Raw genomic sequence first — 20,988 nt, forward strand, 5'->3', positions numbered from 1 at the left:
AGCTTCGACAAGATGGTGGACTCGTGCTTTCAGACCATACACTAAACCAGAGGTCGGCAACCTAAGGCCTATGGGCCACAAGCGGCCCATGGGGGGGTCGTTTAACCGGCCCATGGACCCCCGCCACCTGCTCGGGGAACCCCGCCACCCGCTCGGTCAGCTCCTGTGTGCCGTGCTAAACCAGCGTGGAGCAGAGTGGGTACCACCTTCCGTGACACTGGCAGGATTCCCATTGGCTGCAGGAAGCTCCATGCCGGAAATAGTGTTTGCGCACGTGTGTGTGCGCACACTCTGGCCCACCACGGCGTCTGCGGGACAGTGAACCGGCCCAAGCCACAAAAACATTGCCGACCCCTGCACTAAACAGCCCAATGAGAACTGAGTATGCTCAGTGGCAATAGAACACTATTGCTGTATGTGGAGGGTGAATGGAATTAAACCAGAACACCAGAGTTTGTTGCAGATCCAGCTCTATATACAGTGGTACCTAGGGTTAAGAACTTAATTCGTTCTGAAGGTCCGTTCTTAACCTGAAACTGTTCTTAACCCAGCGGCGTAGCGTGAGTTGTCAGCACCCGGGGCAACGCAAGTAATTTGCGCCCCCCAACCCCTAACCTGCGAGTTGCCGCCTGGCGCTGCCGCGCAAACAACGCTGCTTGCCCGGAGGAGGATGGAGGCAGAAGCAGCCGCCGCCTGTGCCTGGGCCGAGGGGATGGCGGCGGCGGCAGGGTGCAGAGGCTGCCCGTGCCCGGCCAGGCGTCGGTGGCGGCGTCGGCGCTGCTGCAGCGGCTGCTCCTCCTGCGAGCAGTGAGCGGAGCGCAGCCACAGCGACGGCGGGGGGCGCGCGCGCTAGGGCGCAAGGCTGGCGGTGGCGGCGGGGAGCCCGGCGGAGGAAGGAACTTGTCCCTTCCCTCTGGACTCGCGCCCCCCCCCCCGATGTTGCGCCCGGTGCGGTCGGCACCCCTGGCACCCCCCACGCTACGCCACTGTCTTAACCTAAAGCACCACTTTAGCTAATGGGGCCTCCCACTGCTGCTGCTGCACCGCCGCACCACGATTTCTGTTCTCATCCTGAAGCAAAGCTCTTAACCCGAGGTACTATTTCTGGGTTAACGGAGTCTGTAACCTGAAGCGTCTGTAACCCGAAGTGTCTGTAACCCGAGGTACCACTGTACTAATAGTGACCTAAATTTTCTGAGTGCCAGTCTTTTTAGAAGCAATATGACAAAACATTAGTTATCAGCAGACTTAGGGGAACCATGAGGTTTTTCAGAAGTACAAAAGTATTTACAGGGATTGGGGGAAGCTTCCCAAGGGAAAAAAATCAAATGAGTCCAGTGATAATTGGTATGCTCAGTGGGCATCTATTGCTTATTATTGGAAAACCAGAAGGAGGGGAAATGGAGTGGTTGGATTCCACATGGCAACATTTTGTTACAGGTCCAACTTGTAAAATTAGTTGGGTGCAGCACTCCCCCCCCTTTTTATTATAAAATATATTTTATGTTAATTTGTCATTAGAGTAAATATTTGTTTGTAAAAAGCACATCTACATTTTCTGAAGGTCCAACTGTATTGTCCAAAAAATAGGATCAAAGTGGACAAGTGTTTCTGAACTTTGTGACATGACACATCTTTGGCAGTTTTATTGGCTGCTTGGCCAGTATGAAATTGGATGCTTTGTATATCTTGGCAAAAACAAGCACAGCCCTGAAATGGCTCAGCCCTTTTCACATTAGCCAAGGCTTATGAAACAGATCCTATTCCTCAAGAGCACAGTACCTGGTGTCAGCAGAAGCAACCCAATATTTTTTAGAAGACTGCAGTTCGATAGACACTTACCTGGGAGTAAGCTCCATTGGGGCTTACATCTGAGTAGATGTGCTGGACATTACCTCCTAAGTAATAACAAGGTTATAAAGTAAATATGTTATTGTCTTTTTATAGGTATGCATAATTAAAATTACGATGTCTAGAAAATGGAAGTTTATGTTGTCAATAAATGGGAGAAGGGTTGTGGTTTGGCATAGACAATACTGAGGAATATGGACCTATGGTCTAATTCAGCATAAGGCAGCTTCCGGTGTTTCTAACAAGACTGTGAAAAGTTTAAAACAAACAAAACAAAACAGATTCCTTTACATCACAAGCAGAAAATCCAGGAAGGCTGCTGAATCGTTAGTCAATGTGTAGGATGATTGTTGAAGGAAGACAGGGAGACCATAGAGAAGCTACAAGAATTCTTTGTTTTGCTCTTCAGTGTGGAAGATGTTTGACAGATGTTCACACCTGAACCACTTTTCAGGGAGAATATCTGATGAGACAAGTCAAGCAGAGACGATGAGATGTTCTAGGACTTGTCAACAAAATGCACATGAAAAAGTTACTAAGTCTGGCTGGCATGCTTCTGAGAGTCTTCGTGTGTACGCAAAACACATTCAGAACAGATGAGTTCCCTCAAAGAACTCTGGGGACTGTAGTTTACACCTCACAGAGTTACAATTTCCAGCAACCCTTAACAAACTATTGTGCTTGGTATTCTTTGAGAAAAAAATTGTATACCACCCTTTATCTGAAGATCTCAGGACAGTTCACAGCATAAAAATGCCAGATAAAAACACAATATACACAATAAAAATGGGGGGGGGCAATAGCCCCCTCCCCACTACCCTCACAGTTGGGTGGTATGTAAATAAAATAAATACGGAAACAGAAATAAAATAAAAGGGAAGCAGAGATATCATTAGGAAATATATGAGCCACAAATCGATCGTGTGGTAGAACTTTCTGGTTTCTTTTGAAACTATTTCTCTCTCTTTGTCAGAGCAAAAGGGATACCTACCCTTAAAAATAAGAGATCTAGTATTTTAGAGTGTGATTAGACAGCAGTATGCCCCCTTTTCAAGAACAAAAACAAAAAAACATCAACATAGCATCAAAGATAGGAATACATGTGCTTTCTAACTCATGTCTTATTTTGTGTTGAAAGTTTACAATGAATATGCAACTTTAGGCTGCTTGGGTTTGGGGAACTGGAATACAGCAACCCTACTAATGTAATACCCTTTCTTTAAAAGTGATCCAGAGGGCAGTGCATTAAATTATAAATACCTAATGTATGTCCTTGGATAGTTTTGAGGCAACATTATTAAAACAGAATTATTAAACAAGTATGCCTTGCTGCCCAAAAAATCAGCACAATTTCTCCTGAGGGGTGTCCTGCTTCATTAAACATTTCAATTCCCCTGAGTTTGTCAACAAACATGTAGATGGGAGTAACATCTACCAAAAATACAAATTTCCATCAGTTTTAAACCAGTTTTCCTCTCATGGCATTCCTCCTGCGCCAAAGAATCCTGTAATTTGATGAGAGTGTTGAGAATACTCTGTTAATAATCGCTAGTCCCCTCTCATAGTTATCATCTCAGACTTCCCTAGGAAGTGGAAGACTATTGTAATGTGTTTGTGGGGGTAGTTTGAAAAAATTCTCAAGGACACCCTCCATGGACTATAAAAAACAGATTAGAGGATTAGCAAAGGTATAGGAACTGGCCTGGCAAGTTCCTTACTTGTGCATGCTCTTTTGTTATCAGCTCACCTTCCTGAATGAGCAAGAAGGTGGAGGATTGCCCATCTTTTTGTTCTCTGCCTGGGCAGGGGGAGAAGGAAAGCTAACCTGCTTTTTGGGTCTTTCTTGAACCTGGGCCCACCTGCAAAGCTAAATACGAGAACATGATATGTTGAAGTGTTAATGCTGCAAGCCTTTTGTATTATGCTCAATGTATGCATGTGTAAATAAGTCTTAAATCACACAAATGACAGAAGTTTCCAATAACCATTATTCCAAGAAACCCAAACCTAAGGTATGTGTGGGGACCCCTGAAACCTCTCACCACTGAGGGGTGTAGGTAACACTATTCAGCTAGTTGAAATTGTACTGTTGCTTTGTTTTTAAAATAAGGGGGCAACCCATTGCTTATTTAGTAGAGCATTCGTTTCCCACTCTCCAGCCAAAAAGGCTCCTGGAGCCGCTGACATATAAGCAATTAAAATGAGACTGTGCAGGGGTTGGACTGACAAGCCCTGCACCTTCTAGGTCCCTGGTGTCACTGTTCAGAGTACAGACTCTGTACAAGTACAGACTTGTTATGGAAATAAAGGGGGGCACTTATTGGAAATCAGTTTTGTCACCTCTTGCCCCCCAAACCCCGAGACAATGAAGCCAGCCAGCTTTAATTCACAGTCGCATAAGCACTACACTACAGCATGGCCATAAACTTGTACGTTCAACTGCTGAAATATACACACAATGGCCTGCCCAGGCCATAGGCCTGCCCAAATTCAGCAATATCAAGTTACAGTATAGGAAAACTGGAGCTATTAACAGTAATCCTTCTAGTTGGTTAATTGGTTCGGCCACTTCCATGCACATGATGCGTGATGCTAATTATTTCTGATAACCAATCAGAGGCAGCTACAGGAGAGCTATGAGATTAAGGGGAGGGTCAGATGCCTTGTCAATCCCAGCAGGTATATAAGAGGATGACCCGGCCTGCCCAGGCCATAGGCAAAAGTTTTTCAGTGTTAATTTTATTCATTTTTTAAAAACACCATGGTATTTAACAATAATATCTTACTGTATGTCCTTTAGAGGAGAAATTGTGAATTGTAGAATTTTAAATACCCATTATCATCCTTGGCTTCACTCGATTTTGTTTATAATACTCTTCCATTTTCTTCTAGTTGTGAGGGTGGGGGGTGGGGAGGGGCCTCCCAGTGGAGTAGCCTAGGGCCTCTTTTCATCTAAATCTGGCCCTGCTTAAACTGCATAAATACCGTAATACAACTAGTTTTTATGTATACTCATAATACTGAGCAATCAGATCTGCTGTTTAGCAAACAGCACAATAAAGTACTGGTAAATAGCTGATTGCCTACCACAGGAACTTTTGTTTCCCCAATAACTGGATTAGTGCACCTAACATTTTATAATTTCCTATTTGGGTTTCCACCCCTGTGCAAGGAGCTATATCAGCACCTCCCCCCCCCCGTCCCTTACGTGACTGGATTCCTCTGTTGAGGCGCACAGAGGAGCCTGGCTGCCCAGTGCAGTGTTGCCAGTGTTAAATTGTGGGTGAACATATCAGACAACACAGCGATTCTTTAAACAGCTCTTGTTTATTCAGAGGCCAGAACAGAACTGAAGAGCTCAGTCAGCCTGCTTATATAGAGTTCCAGTACGTTACTGTAGCAACTTTCTAAAACTATCCAATCACTGAACGTCACTTTTGATCCTTCATTTGCATAACTATCTACAGTATCCCCCTGCTGGCCCAGGGTGAGAGCAGTACATGTGAAAAGGATCTAGGAGTCTTGGTTGATCACAAACTTGACATGAGCCAACAGTGTGACGCGGCAGCTAAAAAAGCCAATGCAATTCTGGGCTGCATCAATAGGAGTATAGCATCTAGATCAAGGGAAGTAATAGTGCCATTGTATTCTGCTCTGGTCAGACCTCACCTGGAGTACTGTGTCCAGTTCTGGGCACCACAGTTCAAGAAGGACACTGACAAACTGGAACGTGTCCAGAGGAGGGCAACCAAAATGGTCAAAGGCCTGGAAACGATGCCTTATGAGGAACGGCTAAGGGAGCTGGGCATGTTTAGCCTGGAGAAGAGGAGGTTAAGGGGTGATATGATAGCCATGTTCAAATATATAAAAGGATGTCACATAGAGGAGGGAGAAAGGTTGTTTTCTGCTGCTCCAGAGAAGCGGACACGGAGCAATGGATCCAAACTACAAGAAAGAAGATTCCACCTAAACATTAGGAAGAACTTCCTGACAGTAAGAGCTGTTCAACAGTGGAATTTGCTGCCAAGGAGTGTGGTGGAGTCTCCTACTTTGGAGGTCTTTAAGCAGAGGCTTGACAACCATATGTCAGGAGTGCTCTGATGGTGTTTCCTGCTTGGCAGGGGGTTGGACTCGATGGCCCTTGTGGTCTCTTCCAACTCTAGGATTCTATGATTCTTCGTGACCCCATGGACCAGAGCACGCCAGGCATTATTTCATACATTATTTCATACCTCCGTACAATTCTTTTTAAAACAAGTGGCTGTTAGTATGTATCTCATTACTTATTTATTTATTGAATTTATATTCCGCCCTATACCTGGAGGTCTTAAGAGGACTGAGGTGGCTTGCCTAAGGTCACCAACTGAGATAAGGGCAGAAGCGAGACTTAAACCGCAGGAAGCCTAGCTTCTCTTGGCTAAGCACACGAAGGAATATTTCGGTAATCCAGGAACAACCTCAACACATGATTTCTGGCATGAGTTTCTCCCTCCACCAAAATATTATTTGAGGGGAAGCTTGGGAAGAGCTGTATTTATCGCGCGGCTCTCGGTAGAGCGGGGGAAATGGGGCAGAGGGGGCTTCGCGCCGCGGCCTGACGGAGCCTTCGCGGCTGCCACCTTCCCCGCGGAGGTCGCAGCAGTTCACGCCGGGACATGTAAACATCCCCCTCGGCGGGGAAGCAGGCCGCCCGGCCGGCGCAGAGCAGGCAGGCAAGCAGGCAGGCAAGCCGGCGGGGGGCGGCGTCACGGCCGGCATGCCGCGCACGCGCACCGAAGTTGCCGGCTCCTCGCCGGACAGAGCCGGCGAGCAGTTTGTGTTCAAGCCGGAGCCGGAGGAGCGGTCCTCATGGTGCAGCGCCAGGGCGGCGAGGAGGATGCCGGCGCCGCCGGAGGGCGGCGGGAGGCAGAAGATCCCCCTCCTCCCGGGGGCCACGACAGGAACGGCGAGGATGGCGGGCTCTGCCAGGTGCACGACCTGGAAGCGGCAGCGGGCTCTGCCAGCCTCGGCGACGGCGGCTGCTTCCGAGGAAGTTTCCCTTGGAGACGCGGGACGCCCGGTGGGTGAGGGCAGGCGGGAGGGTACGCGGGGCGGGGAGAGAGGAGGCTGGCCAGCTGGCAGCAGGCAGGGCGGAGAGGCGCAACGCCGCGCGCCTTGTGCGCCTCTTCTCGGCCTCGGGCGGAGGCTCAGACCGGCGGGCGTCTCAGTGCCCTGGTGCGCCCTAGGGTGAGCCGGCGCTCCCTCGCCGCTTGGCCTCGTGGCAAGGCCGGCTGCATCTTGCCTCTCTCCACGCGAGGTGCCCGCGAGCTGCTCCTTTTAGGCTCTGCCCAAATCCTTGCCAGCCTTGAATACATCCGCTTAAGGTAGTCACAAGAGCAGCAGCAGCAGCAGCAGCAGCAGCAGCAGCAACAACAACAACAACAACAACAACAACAACAACAACAACAACAACAACAACAACAACAACAATTCTTGTTCTCTCTCGGCCCTCCTTGGTTCTTTGATTTGTGGTTCTGTTTATATACAGTGCCATGCACGTGCGGCTCTCTTTCAAAAAAAAGTGCATGTTTTGGGATTCCGTTTCACCTTTGTTTTAAAACTTTTAAGAGTTAGGGCGCATGGGCTTAACCTAGAATTTCCCAGCGCCTGTCAAGGCAGGTTAGTGCTTTTACCGAACATATCATGGTGGCAAGTTGAAAAGGTAAAGAGAAACCTTTCCCATCGCTGGTCTCTAACACCTTTGCCCTCCTAAGATCACTTAGCACAGGTTATCTATTCCTTAATAAGCTTTACTTTTCTTCCAATTTTTAAAATCCTGTGCTTATGTGTAAAAATCGATGTGTATGATATCGAGTAAGGAATTGGGGAATTGCATTTTAATTATTATAGAGTACTAGGGGCTGTGTCTCTGCTTTCTGTGGTGGCAACTCCCTCATCATTTGATTTTGTGTTTTAAAGTATTATATATTTGGTGTTAGCTGCCCTGAGCCCAGTTCTGGCTGGGGAGGGAGGGGTATAATTATTATTATTATTATTATTATTATTATTATTATTATTATTATTATTCCCCCACACTTTAAGAGAGAACTTCCCCTTCCCCGTGCAAGGACAAACATGCTTTTCACCTTCCCAACCCCATTTCTCCCTTCTCGCTGTACTTAGACTTCTCCTTCTTCCATTCCTCAGCTGCCTCATGTGAGAGAGATAAAGGATGCGGAATCCTCACATATTCCATTGTATGAAGGTACTTAATTCAAACCTCTGCTGTTGTTTAAAACCACAATTTCGCTCTTCCTTCCATCCCTGCTTTACTCTGACTTCTGCCACGATTTGAAATCACCAATTCCCCCCTCTCAGTATTCCTCTCTTCTCTCTCTCATGCCATGGCCACTGCTGTTGTGCAACCTGCCTTGTTTTTAGCTTCCCTACTGCATCCTTACTTCATGTAAATCCAGGGTTGGTTGTGATGGGGTACAACAAATCCACCAAAGTAGGGTGCATGTGTAGATAGCCTGGCGTTTTTATGTATATAGGAAGGTGTGTAGCTTGTGTATGAAAACATAAGGGTAGTTATATTTTGTAAAGGGGTAACTAAACTGTTGGTGGTCCTATACTATGCGTCTTTCTCTCTTGACCTGAAGTACTGTAGTATGAAATATATTCTGCAACAAAGGACATTTTGTTCTACAGCATAATTTGTACTTGCACACTCTCTTGCTAACGTACACAATAATTACATCAACATATGTAACTATCATGTTTAATCAGGCTGGCAATGGAAAAGCCATCTAATATTGTTTATTTTAATCATACATTGAAAAGCTATGTTAATATTTAATTATCTAATCATCTACCCCTTGGAGCCATAAGGGAGGCACTCAGAACATAACCGTTTTTGTTTTAAAGAGTGGTGATTTGTCAACCTAGCATTTTGTGAGCTGCTAGTAACAGTGCTTTCAGCAAGAGCAGTCATAGTGTGTAGGATTAAGCTTGCGGAGAAATCTGCTGTGTAGAAGTTTTATTCCAAGTTTATATGAGTTGGCGAGACGTTACAAAGCAAAGGATTGTCCAGAGACCTAGATAACACATGAACTATTTTGTTTTCCCCCTGCTGCCGCCACAACCACTTTTCCAAATCAAGAGAGTCTTTAATATTATTTTGCATTTCTAGTGGTAAGTTCCTGTGACAGTCAGAGACACTGGTCTTGCACACAGTGTATTGAAGCATCTGTCGATAATGTAAAGGATTAGACAAATTCAGGGAGGTAAAGGCTATCAGTGGCTATAAGTCAGGATGGCTATACAGTACTCTTTTTCCATAGTTGGAGGCAATATTTTTGAATACCAGTTGCTGGAAATTGCAGGAGAGGAGAGTGCTGTTGTGTTTAGGTCCCACTTACAGGTTTCCCATAGGCATCAGGTTGGTCACTGTGACAACAGGATGCTGGACTAAATGGGACACAGGTCTGATCCAGCATGGGCGCTGCTACATTCTGGAAGCCATTGAGTAGGTTGTAGGATCGTTCCATTTTGGGGACCTACATATTTTGGGTGTTGTCTGGATTGTGCCACTTCAGACTTAAGGTGGATGAGGATTCGTGTGGCTGAATGCTCCTCCATATAGAATACCTGTTTATTGTAATTTCAGTTCTCCATTTTGATCCTTCTCTTGAGAGCGGAGCTAGCCATAAAACAACATTAGGCAAATGGAATACTGAAAGAATAACACTGTTTCTTAAAACTTTATATACCCAGCAGGGAAATTGTGGGTGTCACTGTTTGCTGTGCTTTGGCACTGAACACCTTTTTGTCGCTGTTTTCTCAGTGCTGAATGGAAACCTACTGTGCTTTGAGAACATAGGGACATGGGAAGCTGCTTTATACAAAGTCAGACCATTGATCCATCTAGCTCAGTATTGTTGACACTGACTGGCAGCAGTTCCCCGGGGTTTCAGCAGGCATATTTCCCAGATCTACCTGGAGGCACTTTTGCATGCAAGATAAGTTCTCTGCCACTGAGTTGGAGACATTCCCCATTGTGTGACGAAGGATAGCGCTTGAAGAAGAGAGGAAGGTTATCTTATTCCGTTCTTGAAGTTTACATTGAAAGGACAGATGCTCTAAAACCTATAATATTTTTCTTTCTTTTTAATTGCAGTAAGAAGGTCATTCGTTTCTACAGTGTTTGCTTTGCTAGTCTGGAATACCAGCCCAGCTTTTTTTTCTTTTTTAAGAGAAAGAAAGTACAATTGACTATGATACCTTCCCTTTATAATATGAAAGTTTGGTGTTTTGTTAATAATGCAGAGGTTCGCTTTTCCAGCATCCCTAAACATCCTTTTATACAGCAACAACTTCAGAGAATTAGTGTCATATACAAAGTCTGTGCAGAAGTCTGGCACGTTTATCTTTTAGGTAATCAAAGTAGACTGCTACACCAAAACTTGATATTTTGTTCTTATTCTTCATTCTGTAGATCAGCATGGCTTTTTTTCCTTCTTCAGCTTCAGTCCATTCTGAGTCTCCTTATTTTAATCCAATATTTCAGAGAAAAATTTCCATTAATGTGGGTCTGTATTGGACAAGAAGAGCAAATTGGGGCAATAATGTAATTAAGGGATCAAATCTATATCGGTCTGTATTGGCTAATGTTGTGAAGCTCTGCCAACAGCTACACTGTAGGTTCAGAGAGAGAATGGCACGCTTGTTCTTCTAATAACACTTTAGATTAAAACCCATTATGATTAAATAGAGATGTGTGTGCTTTACCTCAAGCAGTAATATGCCTTGAGATTTAGCATCCTTTGAAATCTATTCTTTTCTGTTCCAATATGTCGCAGAAGCCCCTGCTCTGGAGCTTTTCTGAAAGAGAGTGGGCAGCCCTGTTTAGTTCATTGTTTGCTTATATACCTGCCATAGATGATATTTTGAAACCAACCCCCCTCCCTAAATGTGTTCTTCAGATTTTGCCTCTTCCTGTACAGGTGTCTCCCCACTTGTGCACAATCAGCACATGCGCTCCCACTGACACGCGCACCATTTGCAGTGCCGAAAGGGGGTTGGGTAGGGGCAGAACGGGGGAATCCTCACTTACACATATCCCAGTGATCCATGCGGTGGCCAGGAACAGAACCCTCACATAACTGGGGATTCTCCTGTATTAAGGCTGCAGTCTTATGGGAGTAAGTGCCATTCAGCTCAGTGGGATTTAAATCTGAATAGACATGCATAAGATTATGCACAAATTAGAGGCCCAGGTGTTCTTTGTTACTCACTACTGCCCAGGTGCTTCAAGTACAGTGGTACCTCGGGTTAAGTACTTAATTCGTTCCGGGGGTCTGTACTTAACCTGAAACTGTTCTTAACCTGAAGCACCACTTTGGCTAATGGGGCCTCCCGCTTGCCACCGCTGCATGATTTCTGTTCTCATCCTGAAGCAAAGTTATTAACCTGAAGCACTATTTCTCGGTTAGCGGAGTCTGTAACCTGAAGCGTATGCAACCTGAAGCGTATGTAACCCAAGGTACCACTGTACTGGTCTGATAGAAAGCCAGTGAAATGCAGTGAAAGTTAAACCCATGTAGATGTAACTTTCATTTCATTTCATTTATTGGTTGCCTTTCCACCACAACAGTATGTGGTCACATTAAATCGCAGAAAGTTCTGAACATGAGCTAGAACTGGCGTTTAGGAATATGTGGAGGTGAAGGAGGACATATCCACAGATAAACAGGAAGAAAAAGGGCTAGAAAATGAAAGGGGTTTTCGAGATAGATTAGGAAGATAGGAAGAGAATCTGAGATAGGTAGATTGCGAGAGGAGATGGTGGATTTTGCAAGATGAGAATATGCAACGTCATAGGATGAACCCCAAGCTACCTGTATTGATTTCAGTTGATTTTTTAAATATCTTGGTTGGATCCTTTTTACATCCTGTTGCTACATGATCCAGTGTTGTAATCGTGTGGCCAAGTCTCCAGAAAGCTTTAGCATCACTTCTGAGTAAACTGGAATTTTAAATATGCTTTAGTACAGCCTTCACCAACCTAGTGTCCTCCAGATGTTTTGGACTACAACTCCATTCAACACAACTGACAGGCTGATGGGAGTTGTAGTCCAAAGCATCTTGAGGGGACCAGGTAGGTGAAGACTGCTTTAGTATGTAAGAATATAGGAAGAGTTATGCCATAACAGACCCATTGCGCATAAGGATGGAAGGATTGTTGGTTTCAGTTCTCTCAGTTCTCTACATTTCTATAGCAATTTGTGAAAATTCTTTTTTAAAATCCTCTTGAAAATTCTTCAGCATTTAGTGTGAATTTTTGCACATTTTTATGTGCAGTTTTGACTAGTGAGCACATTTTTGCAATCAATTTCTCCCAATGTTATGAATTTTTGCATGATATTTTCACTAATATATCCATTTGTATGCACACTTTCCCCCCTAATATATGCATAAGCATTCTTTGGTTGGCAAATTCTGGATGAGTGTGAATTCTGGAGGATGCCAATGTTTCGATTCTTTCATTGTTTTAGGAAGCACGAATTTGATACAATTTGCCTGTAGATGCAAATTGAACCAAATTTCTCCCCTTTTGCTCCACGGAATGCCTCCAGAGAATTCCATAAGTAGATTCCTCTTTTAGGACAAAACGAGGAAAGTGTTGTGTTAAGTGGGAAACTTAACCAGATGACTTTTAGATTTGGATCGGCTAAGAGTAGAAGTGCTTAGGTTTAATTTCCAGGAATTGATTTTATCGAGAAGAGAGTTGTTTGCACCTTCATGCAGGCAGGCTGGTAAAAGGACCCTGTCGACTTAACTGTGGTAAAATCCATGTCCAACTCCTCATACCAAATAAAAAAAATTTCCCCGTAACACCTTAGAGACCAACTAAGTTTGTTGTTGGTATGAGCAGGTTTCCTCAAACTTGGCCCTCCAGATGTTTTTGGCCTACAACTCCCATGATCCCTAGCTAGCAGGACCAGTGGTCAGGGACGATGGGAATTGTAGTTTCAAAACATTTGGAGGGCCGAGTTTGAGGAAGCCTGGGTATGAGCTTTGAGTTGGTCTCTAAGGTGCTACTGCAAAAAAATAATAATCTTTTGTTTTGACTACGGCAGACCAACACGGCTACCTACCTGTAACTACTCCTCATACCAAGTACATTCTCACATTAAGCCTAACCTTAGTGTGTCCAGCGCTTGGAGATTTCAGCCCTTTCAAAACAGAGACAGCTGCTGCTCAGAAGTTGACTTTACCAGTTGAAATCCTGGGACCAAGGCAGCCAAAGCATGTCTGTGCATATTCTGTCACCTTGGATTCACAGCAGCTGAATGTTAGAAAACATTGATTCTCAGCTTCCAGGTTGCTAATCAGCTTCCAGGTTGTGATTCCAAGTTGCTTAGCACCCGACAGAAATGCCCTGCCAAACCACTGCTTTCTTCTGAAGATAACTCTGTTGCCTCTCTAATCTTCTTAGATGGTATCCCTACACAGCTAACAGTTCCAGGATTCAAGGTTCTTTTTTATATTATTTTTTTAAACAAAACATCATTATATTTGTTTTGGGTGTAAATAAGTTGTGGGAAAGAAACTCCAATGGCATTCTACCACCTCTACCCAGAATTATGTTCATATTATTGGGATACTAAAGTTAAGATATTTGCACAACAGGATAGCTTCCTCTAAGTAGCCAGCTCATTGTAAAATAATAGGGTATCACACTATATATAATGAAACAAGTAGAAATAACCATATTTAGTGGGTGTAAGTTATATTGTTATTCATTACAGTTAGATAAGAAAACTAATATTTTACATTTGCTTTAAAAACTCAAGATTTTTCCTAATGTAAGGAATAAGATGTACAGTGGTGCCTCGCAAGACGAAATTAATTCGTTCCGCAAGTTTTTTCTTCTTGCGAGTTTTTCGTCTTGCGAAGCACGGTTTCCCATAGGAATGCATTGAAAATCAATTAATGCGTTCCTATGGAAACCGCTTGCCAGGCTGGCGGTGCAGAGAAGGGCTTTTCTCCCCACCGCAAGCCTTCAGGACAAGTACGGGAACAGAGGGGAAGGGGCACAGCGCTTCTCCTCTGTTCCCGGGGCTTGCGGTGGGAGGAGGGTTTTTCCTCCCCACCGCCAACATTCAGAACAGCATTCTGAATGTTGGCGGTGGGAAGGAAAACCCTCCTCCCGCCGCAAGTCTTCAGGACAGCCATCCAAAGGCTGGCGTGGGGAGAAGGGCTTTCCGCCCCACCGCCAGCCTTCGGAGCAGCCTTCCGAAGGCTGGCGCGGGGAGAAGGGCTTTTCTCCCCACCGCCAGCCTTCGGAGGAGCCTTCCGAAGGCTGGCGCGGGGAGAAGGGCTTTCCGCCCCACCGCCAGCCTTCGGAGGAGGTCCGAGGACAGTGGGGAAGAAGCGCTGCGCTTCCCCGCTGTCCCGGAGATTTCCCTATGGGCTTTCGTCTTGCGAAGGAAGCCCATAGGGAAATTCATTTTGCGAAGCGCCTCCAAAATGGAAAACCCTTTCGTCTAGCGGGTTTTCCGTCTTGCGAGGCGTTCGTCTTGCGGGGCACCACTGTAAGGTTGATTTCTTAAGTATTACCCAACAATGTTTGGGAAAACACTGGGATAGATGCTTGAGCCTACAGTAATTTTCATTCATATAGCCTCGGGAACGCAGGTTAATATTTCTTCATGCTAAAATTTTTCAGAATGGTTGGTTGGGCTATGTAATGAATGTGGCAAATGGACCCATTTTGCAAACATGGTGCATGGATTTATACACCCCACATTGAGACTACTTAAAAAAAAAAAAGTTGAAAAAATGCAACATGCAGATAAACATAGAACTTTTTGAAAGAGTAAAATTACAGTCCATGCCGTCATGTCAAAAATTTCTGTTATCTTTTTTTTAAAAAAACCAACCGTATACCTTCAATTGCACTAAATGTATTTCTTTTGTTTCTTTCCCTCCTCAAAGTAGACATATATTTTTTTAAAGAACCGTTTCAAATTCAGCTGAAGAAATTACAGCTAAATTGTTAATTGCTAACTGGAAACTGTTTTGTTCCAGGAATAAAGGGGAAAAGGACCTGTCCAGGGCTTGGCCTGTTCTATACGCTGCTGTCTGCCTTTCTCTTCTCTGTGGCATCTTTATTCCTCAAGAAAATTGAAGGTGTTCATTCAGTGGAAGTCAGTGCCATTAGATGTGTTTTCCAAATGACATTTGTCCTTCCTGGTTTAATATACTACAGGTGAGTATTATGCCTCCTTTGTATGAGGCAAAGCTAAGAAAAAATGCACTTTGGATTATTTATTATTATTATTATTGCCATTTATTTATACAGTCAAACCACGGAAGTCGAACGTAATCTGTTCTGGAAGTCTGTTTGACTTCCGAAACGTTCAGAAACCAAAGCGCAGCTTCTGATTGGTTCCTGCAGCCAATCAGAAACCACAAAAGCCTCGTCGGACGTTCGGCTTCCAAAAGAACGTTTGAAAACTGGAACACTCCCAGTTTTCAATTGGTCAGGAGCCAGAACATTTGACTTTCAAGGTGTTCGGGAGCTGAGGTACAACTGTATACCGCTTTTTGGACCAAGTATACAGTAAGAATTCCACAAAATGCCATAAATCAGTAAGGGAAACAATATAAGGAGGGGCAGAGAAAAGCCTTCCTTGGGCGGAAGACTAATGAGCTCACCAACCTTGCCTTCCACACTCTGTGAAGCTAGAGGCCTGAAGAGATTATGAGAAATGCTTATGCCAACAGAAATAATTAAGGCTGCTCTCACCACCACCCATTCTAATTATTCAGGGATTCAAGGCAAGCAGGTAGGTCTTCAATCTGTGGGTCGCAATGCTGCTTCTGCCATTTTGGACTCCAGCTACAGCTGACCAAACCAAAAGAGCACTGCATGCAGTGTTTGGGCTAGAACACATCATGATGATGGGACCCTCATTTTATCAATTTCAATGAGTGCTGCAAAGTGGCAGGAGAAAAGCAAGAGGAAGATATTTCTAGCCTTCCTGTAGCTATGCCCATAGTAAGGGAACTCTCTGGAATGGGGGCTCCATCCACGTTCCGATCTATTCCTGTGGCTTTCTAGACTTCTTGCACAATCGATGTTTGCTGGGGACCAGAATGCAGAAGTGTCTGTTGCAGTGATTAGAATGCAGAAGTATCTTCACTTCTCCAGAACAGAAGCCGCAGTGATTTCCTCAAATACCCTAAAATCTAGCCTACAACACACAAATATAGAGTTCAGCATAGTAGTCTTCACTTTTATAGTTCACCAGAAAACAAGCTAATAAGCAGATTTTAAGGGTGTGAGGGTGTACAGTGAATATAGTTGTCATCCACTGTAGAGTCACTGGAATATCTATTATTATGATATCTAGAAAAACAAACATGCCCAGGTGCTTCACTGAAATTGTGAGTCTTTAAAAAAGAAACCCCACTGGTTTTCAATAGCTTATCAACCTTTTGGCTCAGAACAAGTGTAAAAATCACTGGTTTTCATATAGTTCTAATGCTAAGGTAGCACTATGTATATTCCTCTATGAATTGCCATTTTTAGGATTAATAATGTACCTTTTTAGCACTATTAGTATGTCAAAAGTGAATACTGTATGTGAAAGTTGGTCCCATGGTACAGGTTAGAAGTCAGAGGTGAGTCTTGTGTCTGGACTAGTTGAAGACCATGGAAACTGCCAAAAACATTCTAAAAAGGATAATAAAAACAGGAATACTTAGAATACTGATAGTTGCTCCAAAAATGAAAAGCCCAACACGCTGCCCCAGCTTAAAATTCATAGTCTTCCTGCCACCTAATAAAATGACCCAAAGGAGCCTTTGATAACAACCTTCCCTGATGTCTGCTGGTGCCCTTTCACATGCTGGCTGGCTGGTCTCCATGTGTCCTGGAAATATCAAGTTGTTCCTCAAGTCACCCAGCTGCTGCATCTCAGGCTTCAAGCTACAAACTAAGAGCGGAATGCCAAAGAGTTTTTATAACCATTTGATCAAAATGCATCAAAGTTGGGGACACTATTGGAACGTGAAAGTGTCCTAGTAGTGTCAGCGTTGGAAAAAGCACAGTGTTATTTAACTTTCTGTGATCTGAAATTCACTGCAAAGTCCTATTGATGCATGAACATGGAAACCTTAAGCCATGAGTTAAATTATACACATCTCTCTTTCTTTCATTTTAGAACAGGATTTCTGGGACCAGAAGGCAAACGACTCGTTCTTTTCTTTCGAGGATTGCTTGGCTCTGGTGCAATGATTCTTCTCTATTATGCTTTCCAAGTGATGCCTCTTGCTGACGCTACAGTCATTACTTTCAGCAGCCCAGTTTTTACGTCACTACTGGCCTGGATATTTCTCAAGGAGAAGTATAGTCCTTGGGATATTCTTTTCACTCTGTTTACAATCACCGGAGTGGTGCTTATTGCAAGACCACCTTTTTTATTTGGATCCAGAGTTGCTGGAATAGAAGAAGAGTACAGAGATCGCCTGAAAGGAACAATAGCAGCTGTTTCAAGTGCCGTAGCTGCCGCGTCAACTTTTGTTATACTAAGGAAGGTGGGGAAATCAGTGCATTATTTTTTGTCCATTTGGTATTATGCAGTAATTGGGTTAATAGTTTGTCTAATAGCACTTTTCGTAATGGGTGAGTGGAGTTTACCCAACTGTGGCATAGATAGATTTCTCTTGGTATTAATTGGAGTGTTGGGTCTAGGTGGCCAAATATTCCTTACAAAAGCACTACAGATAGAGAAAGCTGGTCCTGTTGCTATAATGAAAACAATGGACGTGGTGTTTGCTTTTATCTTCCAAATTCTTTTCCTCAATCATTTGCCTACGTGGTGGACAGTTGGAGGTGCCCTTTGCGTAGTAGCTAGCAGTTCCGGAACGGTCATTCGGAAGTGGCATCAAAACTCGAAAAAAAGTACAGGAAATGAAATTTGACAGGTGGGGTGTTATTTCACTGCTGAAAGAGAGCAAAGCACTTGAGTATTAAATAATTTGCCGCCACCTTTCCTTTTTGTGGAGATGGTGCTCCCATGTGCCAACTCTGGCACCAGGCACTTCTCTCTGGCAAAGAGGGAGACTTGCGCCTGCACAGGTAGGGCTGAAGTGTGTGCCCAGTTCATGTTTCAATCTGGTAATGTTCCTGTTTTGTTATTTCTACTAGTTGTTGCTTTGGCATAGTTATTTTTCTATATTTTGGTGAAGCAGATCTTAAAATGTATTTATAGCAATATATATCTTTTATATTATTACATTGTGCCTGAGTAGACGGAGCAAAGGCCATATTGGCTGCTACTATTCAGCTGCTACGATTCAAAGAAAAGAAAAGACAATGGCCAAGACAATGGCACCCATGCTCAGTACTATGCAAAATGTTTTGAATGTCTGTCTGTTTAACTATGCAATTAAAGTAGCACCTACTTGTCAGTTTTGCCAGAATTTTGGGTTTAAGGATGGTGGACAGTTTAAGCCCCTATATACTAAGAGTGGGATGCACCAGAAGCTACTGCATTCCAGAGACCCACAACAAGCTGGTACGCTGATGATGCATCAACACTGCCCCATGCCATTGCAAATTATGTTAGTTTACATTCTCAGGATTGATGTGTCTATCAACGTAAATCCAAGAATTTTGGCATAAGTGGTTTTTGCCTATCATAATAATTCTGGAACAGTGTTTACATATACTGTAGCAACACAAAACAACAAGCGGCCTGATCTGTTGCCCTGGATTTGTGGGCTTGTCATAGACATCCCATTCACTATAGTGGAGAAGTCAGGGGCAGCAGGTCTTTGCATAGAGATCTTTCTTGGTACAGTCATACCTTGGTGGACGAATGCCTTGCGACTTGAACGTTTTGGATCCCAAACACCACAAACCCGGAAGTGAGTGTTCTGGTTTGTGAACGTCCTTTGGAACCCTAACATCTGATGTGGCTTCCGCCGCTTCCAATTGGCTGCAGGAGCTTCCTGCAGCCAATTGGAAGCTGCACCTTGGTTTCCGAATGTTTTGGAAGTCGAATGGACTTCCAGAACGGATTCCGTTCGACTTCCGAGGTACCACTGTATTGGTGCAAAAACAGAAAGCCAAGCCTTGCTCAGACATGAAATGACATTGTATTGCAGTAGTTGCGATGGATGTGTACAACATAACATGAAAATGTCTGAAATGTATGTATAATCATAAAATGTTCACATGAACTAGAATCTGGATGAATCAGGGTTTTACAACCAACAAGACTTGTTCTGCAGGTGTTGCCCGCACTCACATTTGACTGTGTTAGAGTTGCATTTTTGAGAGCAGCATGTCTGTGTGTAATATGGTCAGCTAAACCACAGAGATGGTATCAGTGTGATCAGCGTTCTGTATCTTTCTTTCTCCTCACTGCTTGTTCATTGCTAACATTTCCTGTTTGGTGTAACCCAAGCCAAGTTCCCTGTATGCATAGTTACATTGGTGTCTTCATCACCAGATATAAAAATAGAACAATGTTCAGGAGATTCCAAATCTCATCCCTCAGAGCCGGTTTTTCTTTAAAACACAAATGGTGGTGTTTTCATGTAGTTTACCCCTAAACCTGGACGCTACCCCATTTCTATTTTTCTACGGGACCGCCTCTCCTGGTATGCCCCACAGAGGAACTTACGGTCCTCAAATAAAAACATCTTGAAGGTCCCAGGCCACAGAGAGGTTAGGCTGGCCTCAACTAGAGCCAGGGCTTTTTCGGCTGCGGCTCCAACCTGGTGGAACGCTCTGTCACAAGAGACTAGGGCCCTGCAGGACTTGACATCTTTCCGCAGGGCCTGCAAGACAGAGCTGTTCCACCAGGCCTTTGGTTAGGGCACAGCCTGACTCCCTCCTTTGGCAATCTTTACAATACTTTAGTTTATGGTTGCCATCAATTTTGATTTTAATTAATTCTTATGATGTTTTTATAATGTTGCACTATTTTAGTGTTGTTAGCCGCCCTGAGCCCGGCTTCGGCTGGGGAGGGCGGGATATAAATAAAATTTATTATTATTATTATTATTTTATTTAGAATTCTGTTATTGAAAAGTCAAGATAGAAACATCAGTAAAACCAAGTACAATATGCAACAGATTAGGCTAGCATTTCCCTGTATGCACCTTATTTTCAGCTAGCTAATGTGAAAAGCATATCATGAAGCATTCATTGAAACACAAATCCAGTCACCCCAGAACTTCCTAGTGTCAATGTACTTTAGTATGTGGATTGTATTTTAGTAAGAGCACCAGACGTCACTTTGATTGCGCACATAATTGCGATAAATAAACTTCCTAATGCATATTCAGTATTCAGAATAAAAACATGTTATACATGTCAGTACTCTCTGAATATACAGTTGTACCTTGGTTTTGGAACAGCTTAGTTCCCGAACGTTTTGGCTCCCAAACACTGCAAACCCAGCAGTGACTGTTCCAGTTTGCTAACTATTTTTGGAAGCCAAACATCCGACGGGGCTTCCGATTGGCTGCTGGAGTTTCTTGCAGCCAATCAGAAGCCGTGCTTTGGTTTCCGAATGTTTCGGTAGTTGAACAGACTTTCGAAATGGATTCCGTTCTACTTCCAAGGTACGACTGTACAGTAAGAATATTGCACAAAGTTGTTGTTAGTCTATAAAAAAAACAGCTTAGTCACTTGCACTGCACGGCTTCCTCACTTGCAACTGTGCAGAAGTCTGACCAACGAGCCTGGAAATATTTCCAATACGAGAAACCGCTTCTTTCCAAAGACACAGTCACTGTGAGCCTAGCTAGGTTTTAAAATGATATGACTTCTTTCCTCCGACGAGCTGTTCTTGTTTATTTTTCTAGAGCTCTTTCTCCTTCTTGAGAGGGTAGAAAAAGAGAAGGGAAAGGTCTCTCCAGCCTTCATTGCCTGTTGTGGGAGGAGGATACTTTGGAATGCTAAATAAATACTCAGCTTCTCCCATGAGCAGCAGTCCTATGTAGCCAGACTTCTAAAACAAGTTGCTCCAAAAACTCAGGTGTCTCCTTTGATGCAGTGTGGTGGGCTGTGCTCAGAGCATGGAAAAGGCATGTGCTTAGAAAAATACTCGCATGAATCTAATCAAGTTC

General features: G+C 43.9%; 1 protein-coding gene and 2 long non-coding RNA genes across 4 annotated transcripts; 1 reads left to right on the forward strand and 2 right to left on the reverse strand.

Moving 5' to 3' along the window:
- Positions 1–1,562: 1,562 nt before the first annotated feature.
- Positions 1,563–6,564, reverse strand: LOC308585473. The gene is made up of 3 exons (XR_014007419.1): positions 6,170–6,564; positions 3,599–3,718; positions 1,563–2,314 (listed from the first exon to the last, which is right to left on the reverse strand). It is a non-coding gene; the product is annotated as an uncharacterized lncRNA (long non-coding RNA).
- Positions 6,565–6,605: 41 nt separating this feature from the next.
- SLC35G1 (solute carrier family 35 member G1) lies at positions 6,606–19,401 on the forward strand. Of its 2 annotated transcripts, XM_081189710.1 has the most exons (4): positions 6,606–6,910; positions 8,038–8,095; positions 14,926–15,106; positions 17,067–19,401. In XM_081189710.1, the coding sequence occupies exons 1-4, from the start codon at positions 6,608–6,610 to the stop codon at positions 17,824–17,826; spliced, it is 1,302 nt and encodes a 433-aa protein (XP_081045836.1). In that variant the 5' UTR covers positions 6,606–6,607; the 3' UTR covers positions 17,827–19,401. The 2 variants fall into 2 exon arrangements, with proteins under 2 accessions (XP_081045836.1, XP_081045837.1); XM_081189711.1 differs by lacking the exon at positions 8,038–8,095 and having other exon boundaries at positions 6,610–6,910.
- On the reverse strand, positions 9,985–13,297 carry LOC308584793. Its single transcript, XR_014007007.1, has 2 exons — positions 12,990–13,297; positions 9,985–10,423 (listed from the first exon to the last, which is right to left on the reverse strand). It is a non-coding gene; the product is annotated as an uncharacterized lncRNA (long non-coding RNA).
- Positions 19,402–20,988: the final 1,587 nt, after the last annotated feature.

Source organism: Podarcis bocagei (assembly GCF_964188305.1).
Source record: "Podarcis bocagei genome assembly, chromosome: 4".
Lineage (NCBI taxonomy): Eukaryota > Metazoa > Chordata > Lepidosauria > Squamata > Lacertidae > Podarcis > Podarcis bocagei.

Excerpts from the sequence above, each read along its gene's own strand:
- SLC35G1 (XM_081189710.1), top strand. The coding sequence starts at position 6,608 with ATGCCGCGCACGCGCACCGAAGTTGCCGGCTCCTCGCCGGACAGAGCC. Across the intron at positions 6,911-8,037 it reads TTGGAGACGCGGGACGCCCG|CTGCCTCATGTGAGAGAGAT; the intron begins GTGGGTGAGGGC and ends TCCATTCCTCAG. Across the intron at positions 15,107-17,066 it reads CCTGGTTTAATATACTACAG|AACAGGATTTCTGGGACCAG; the intron begins GTGAGTATTATG and ends CTTTCATTTTAG.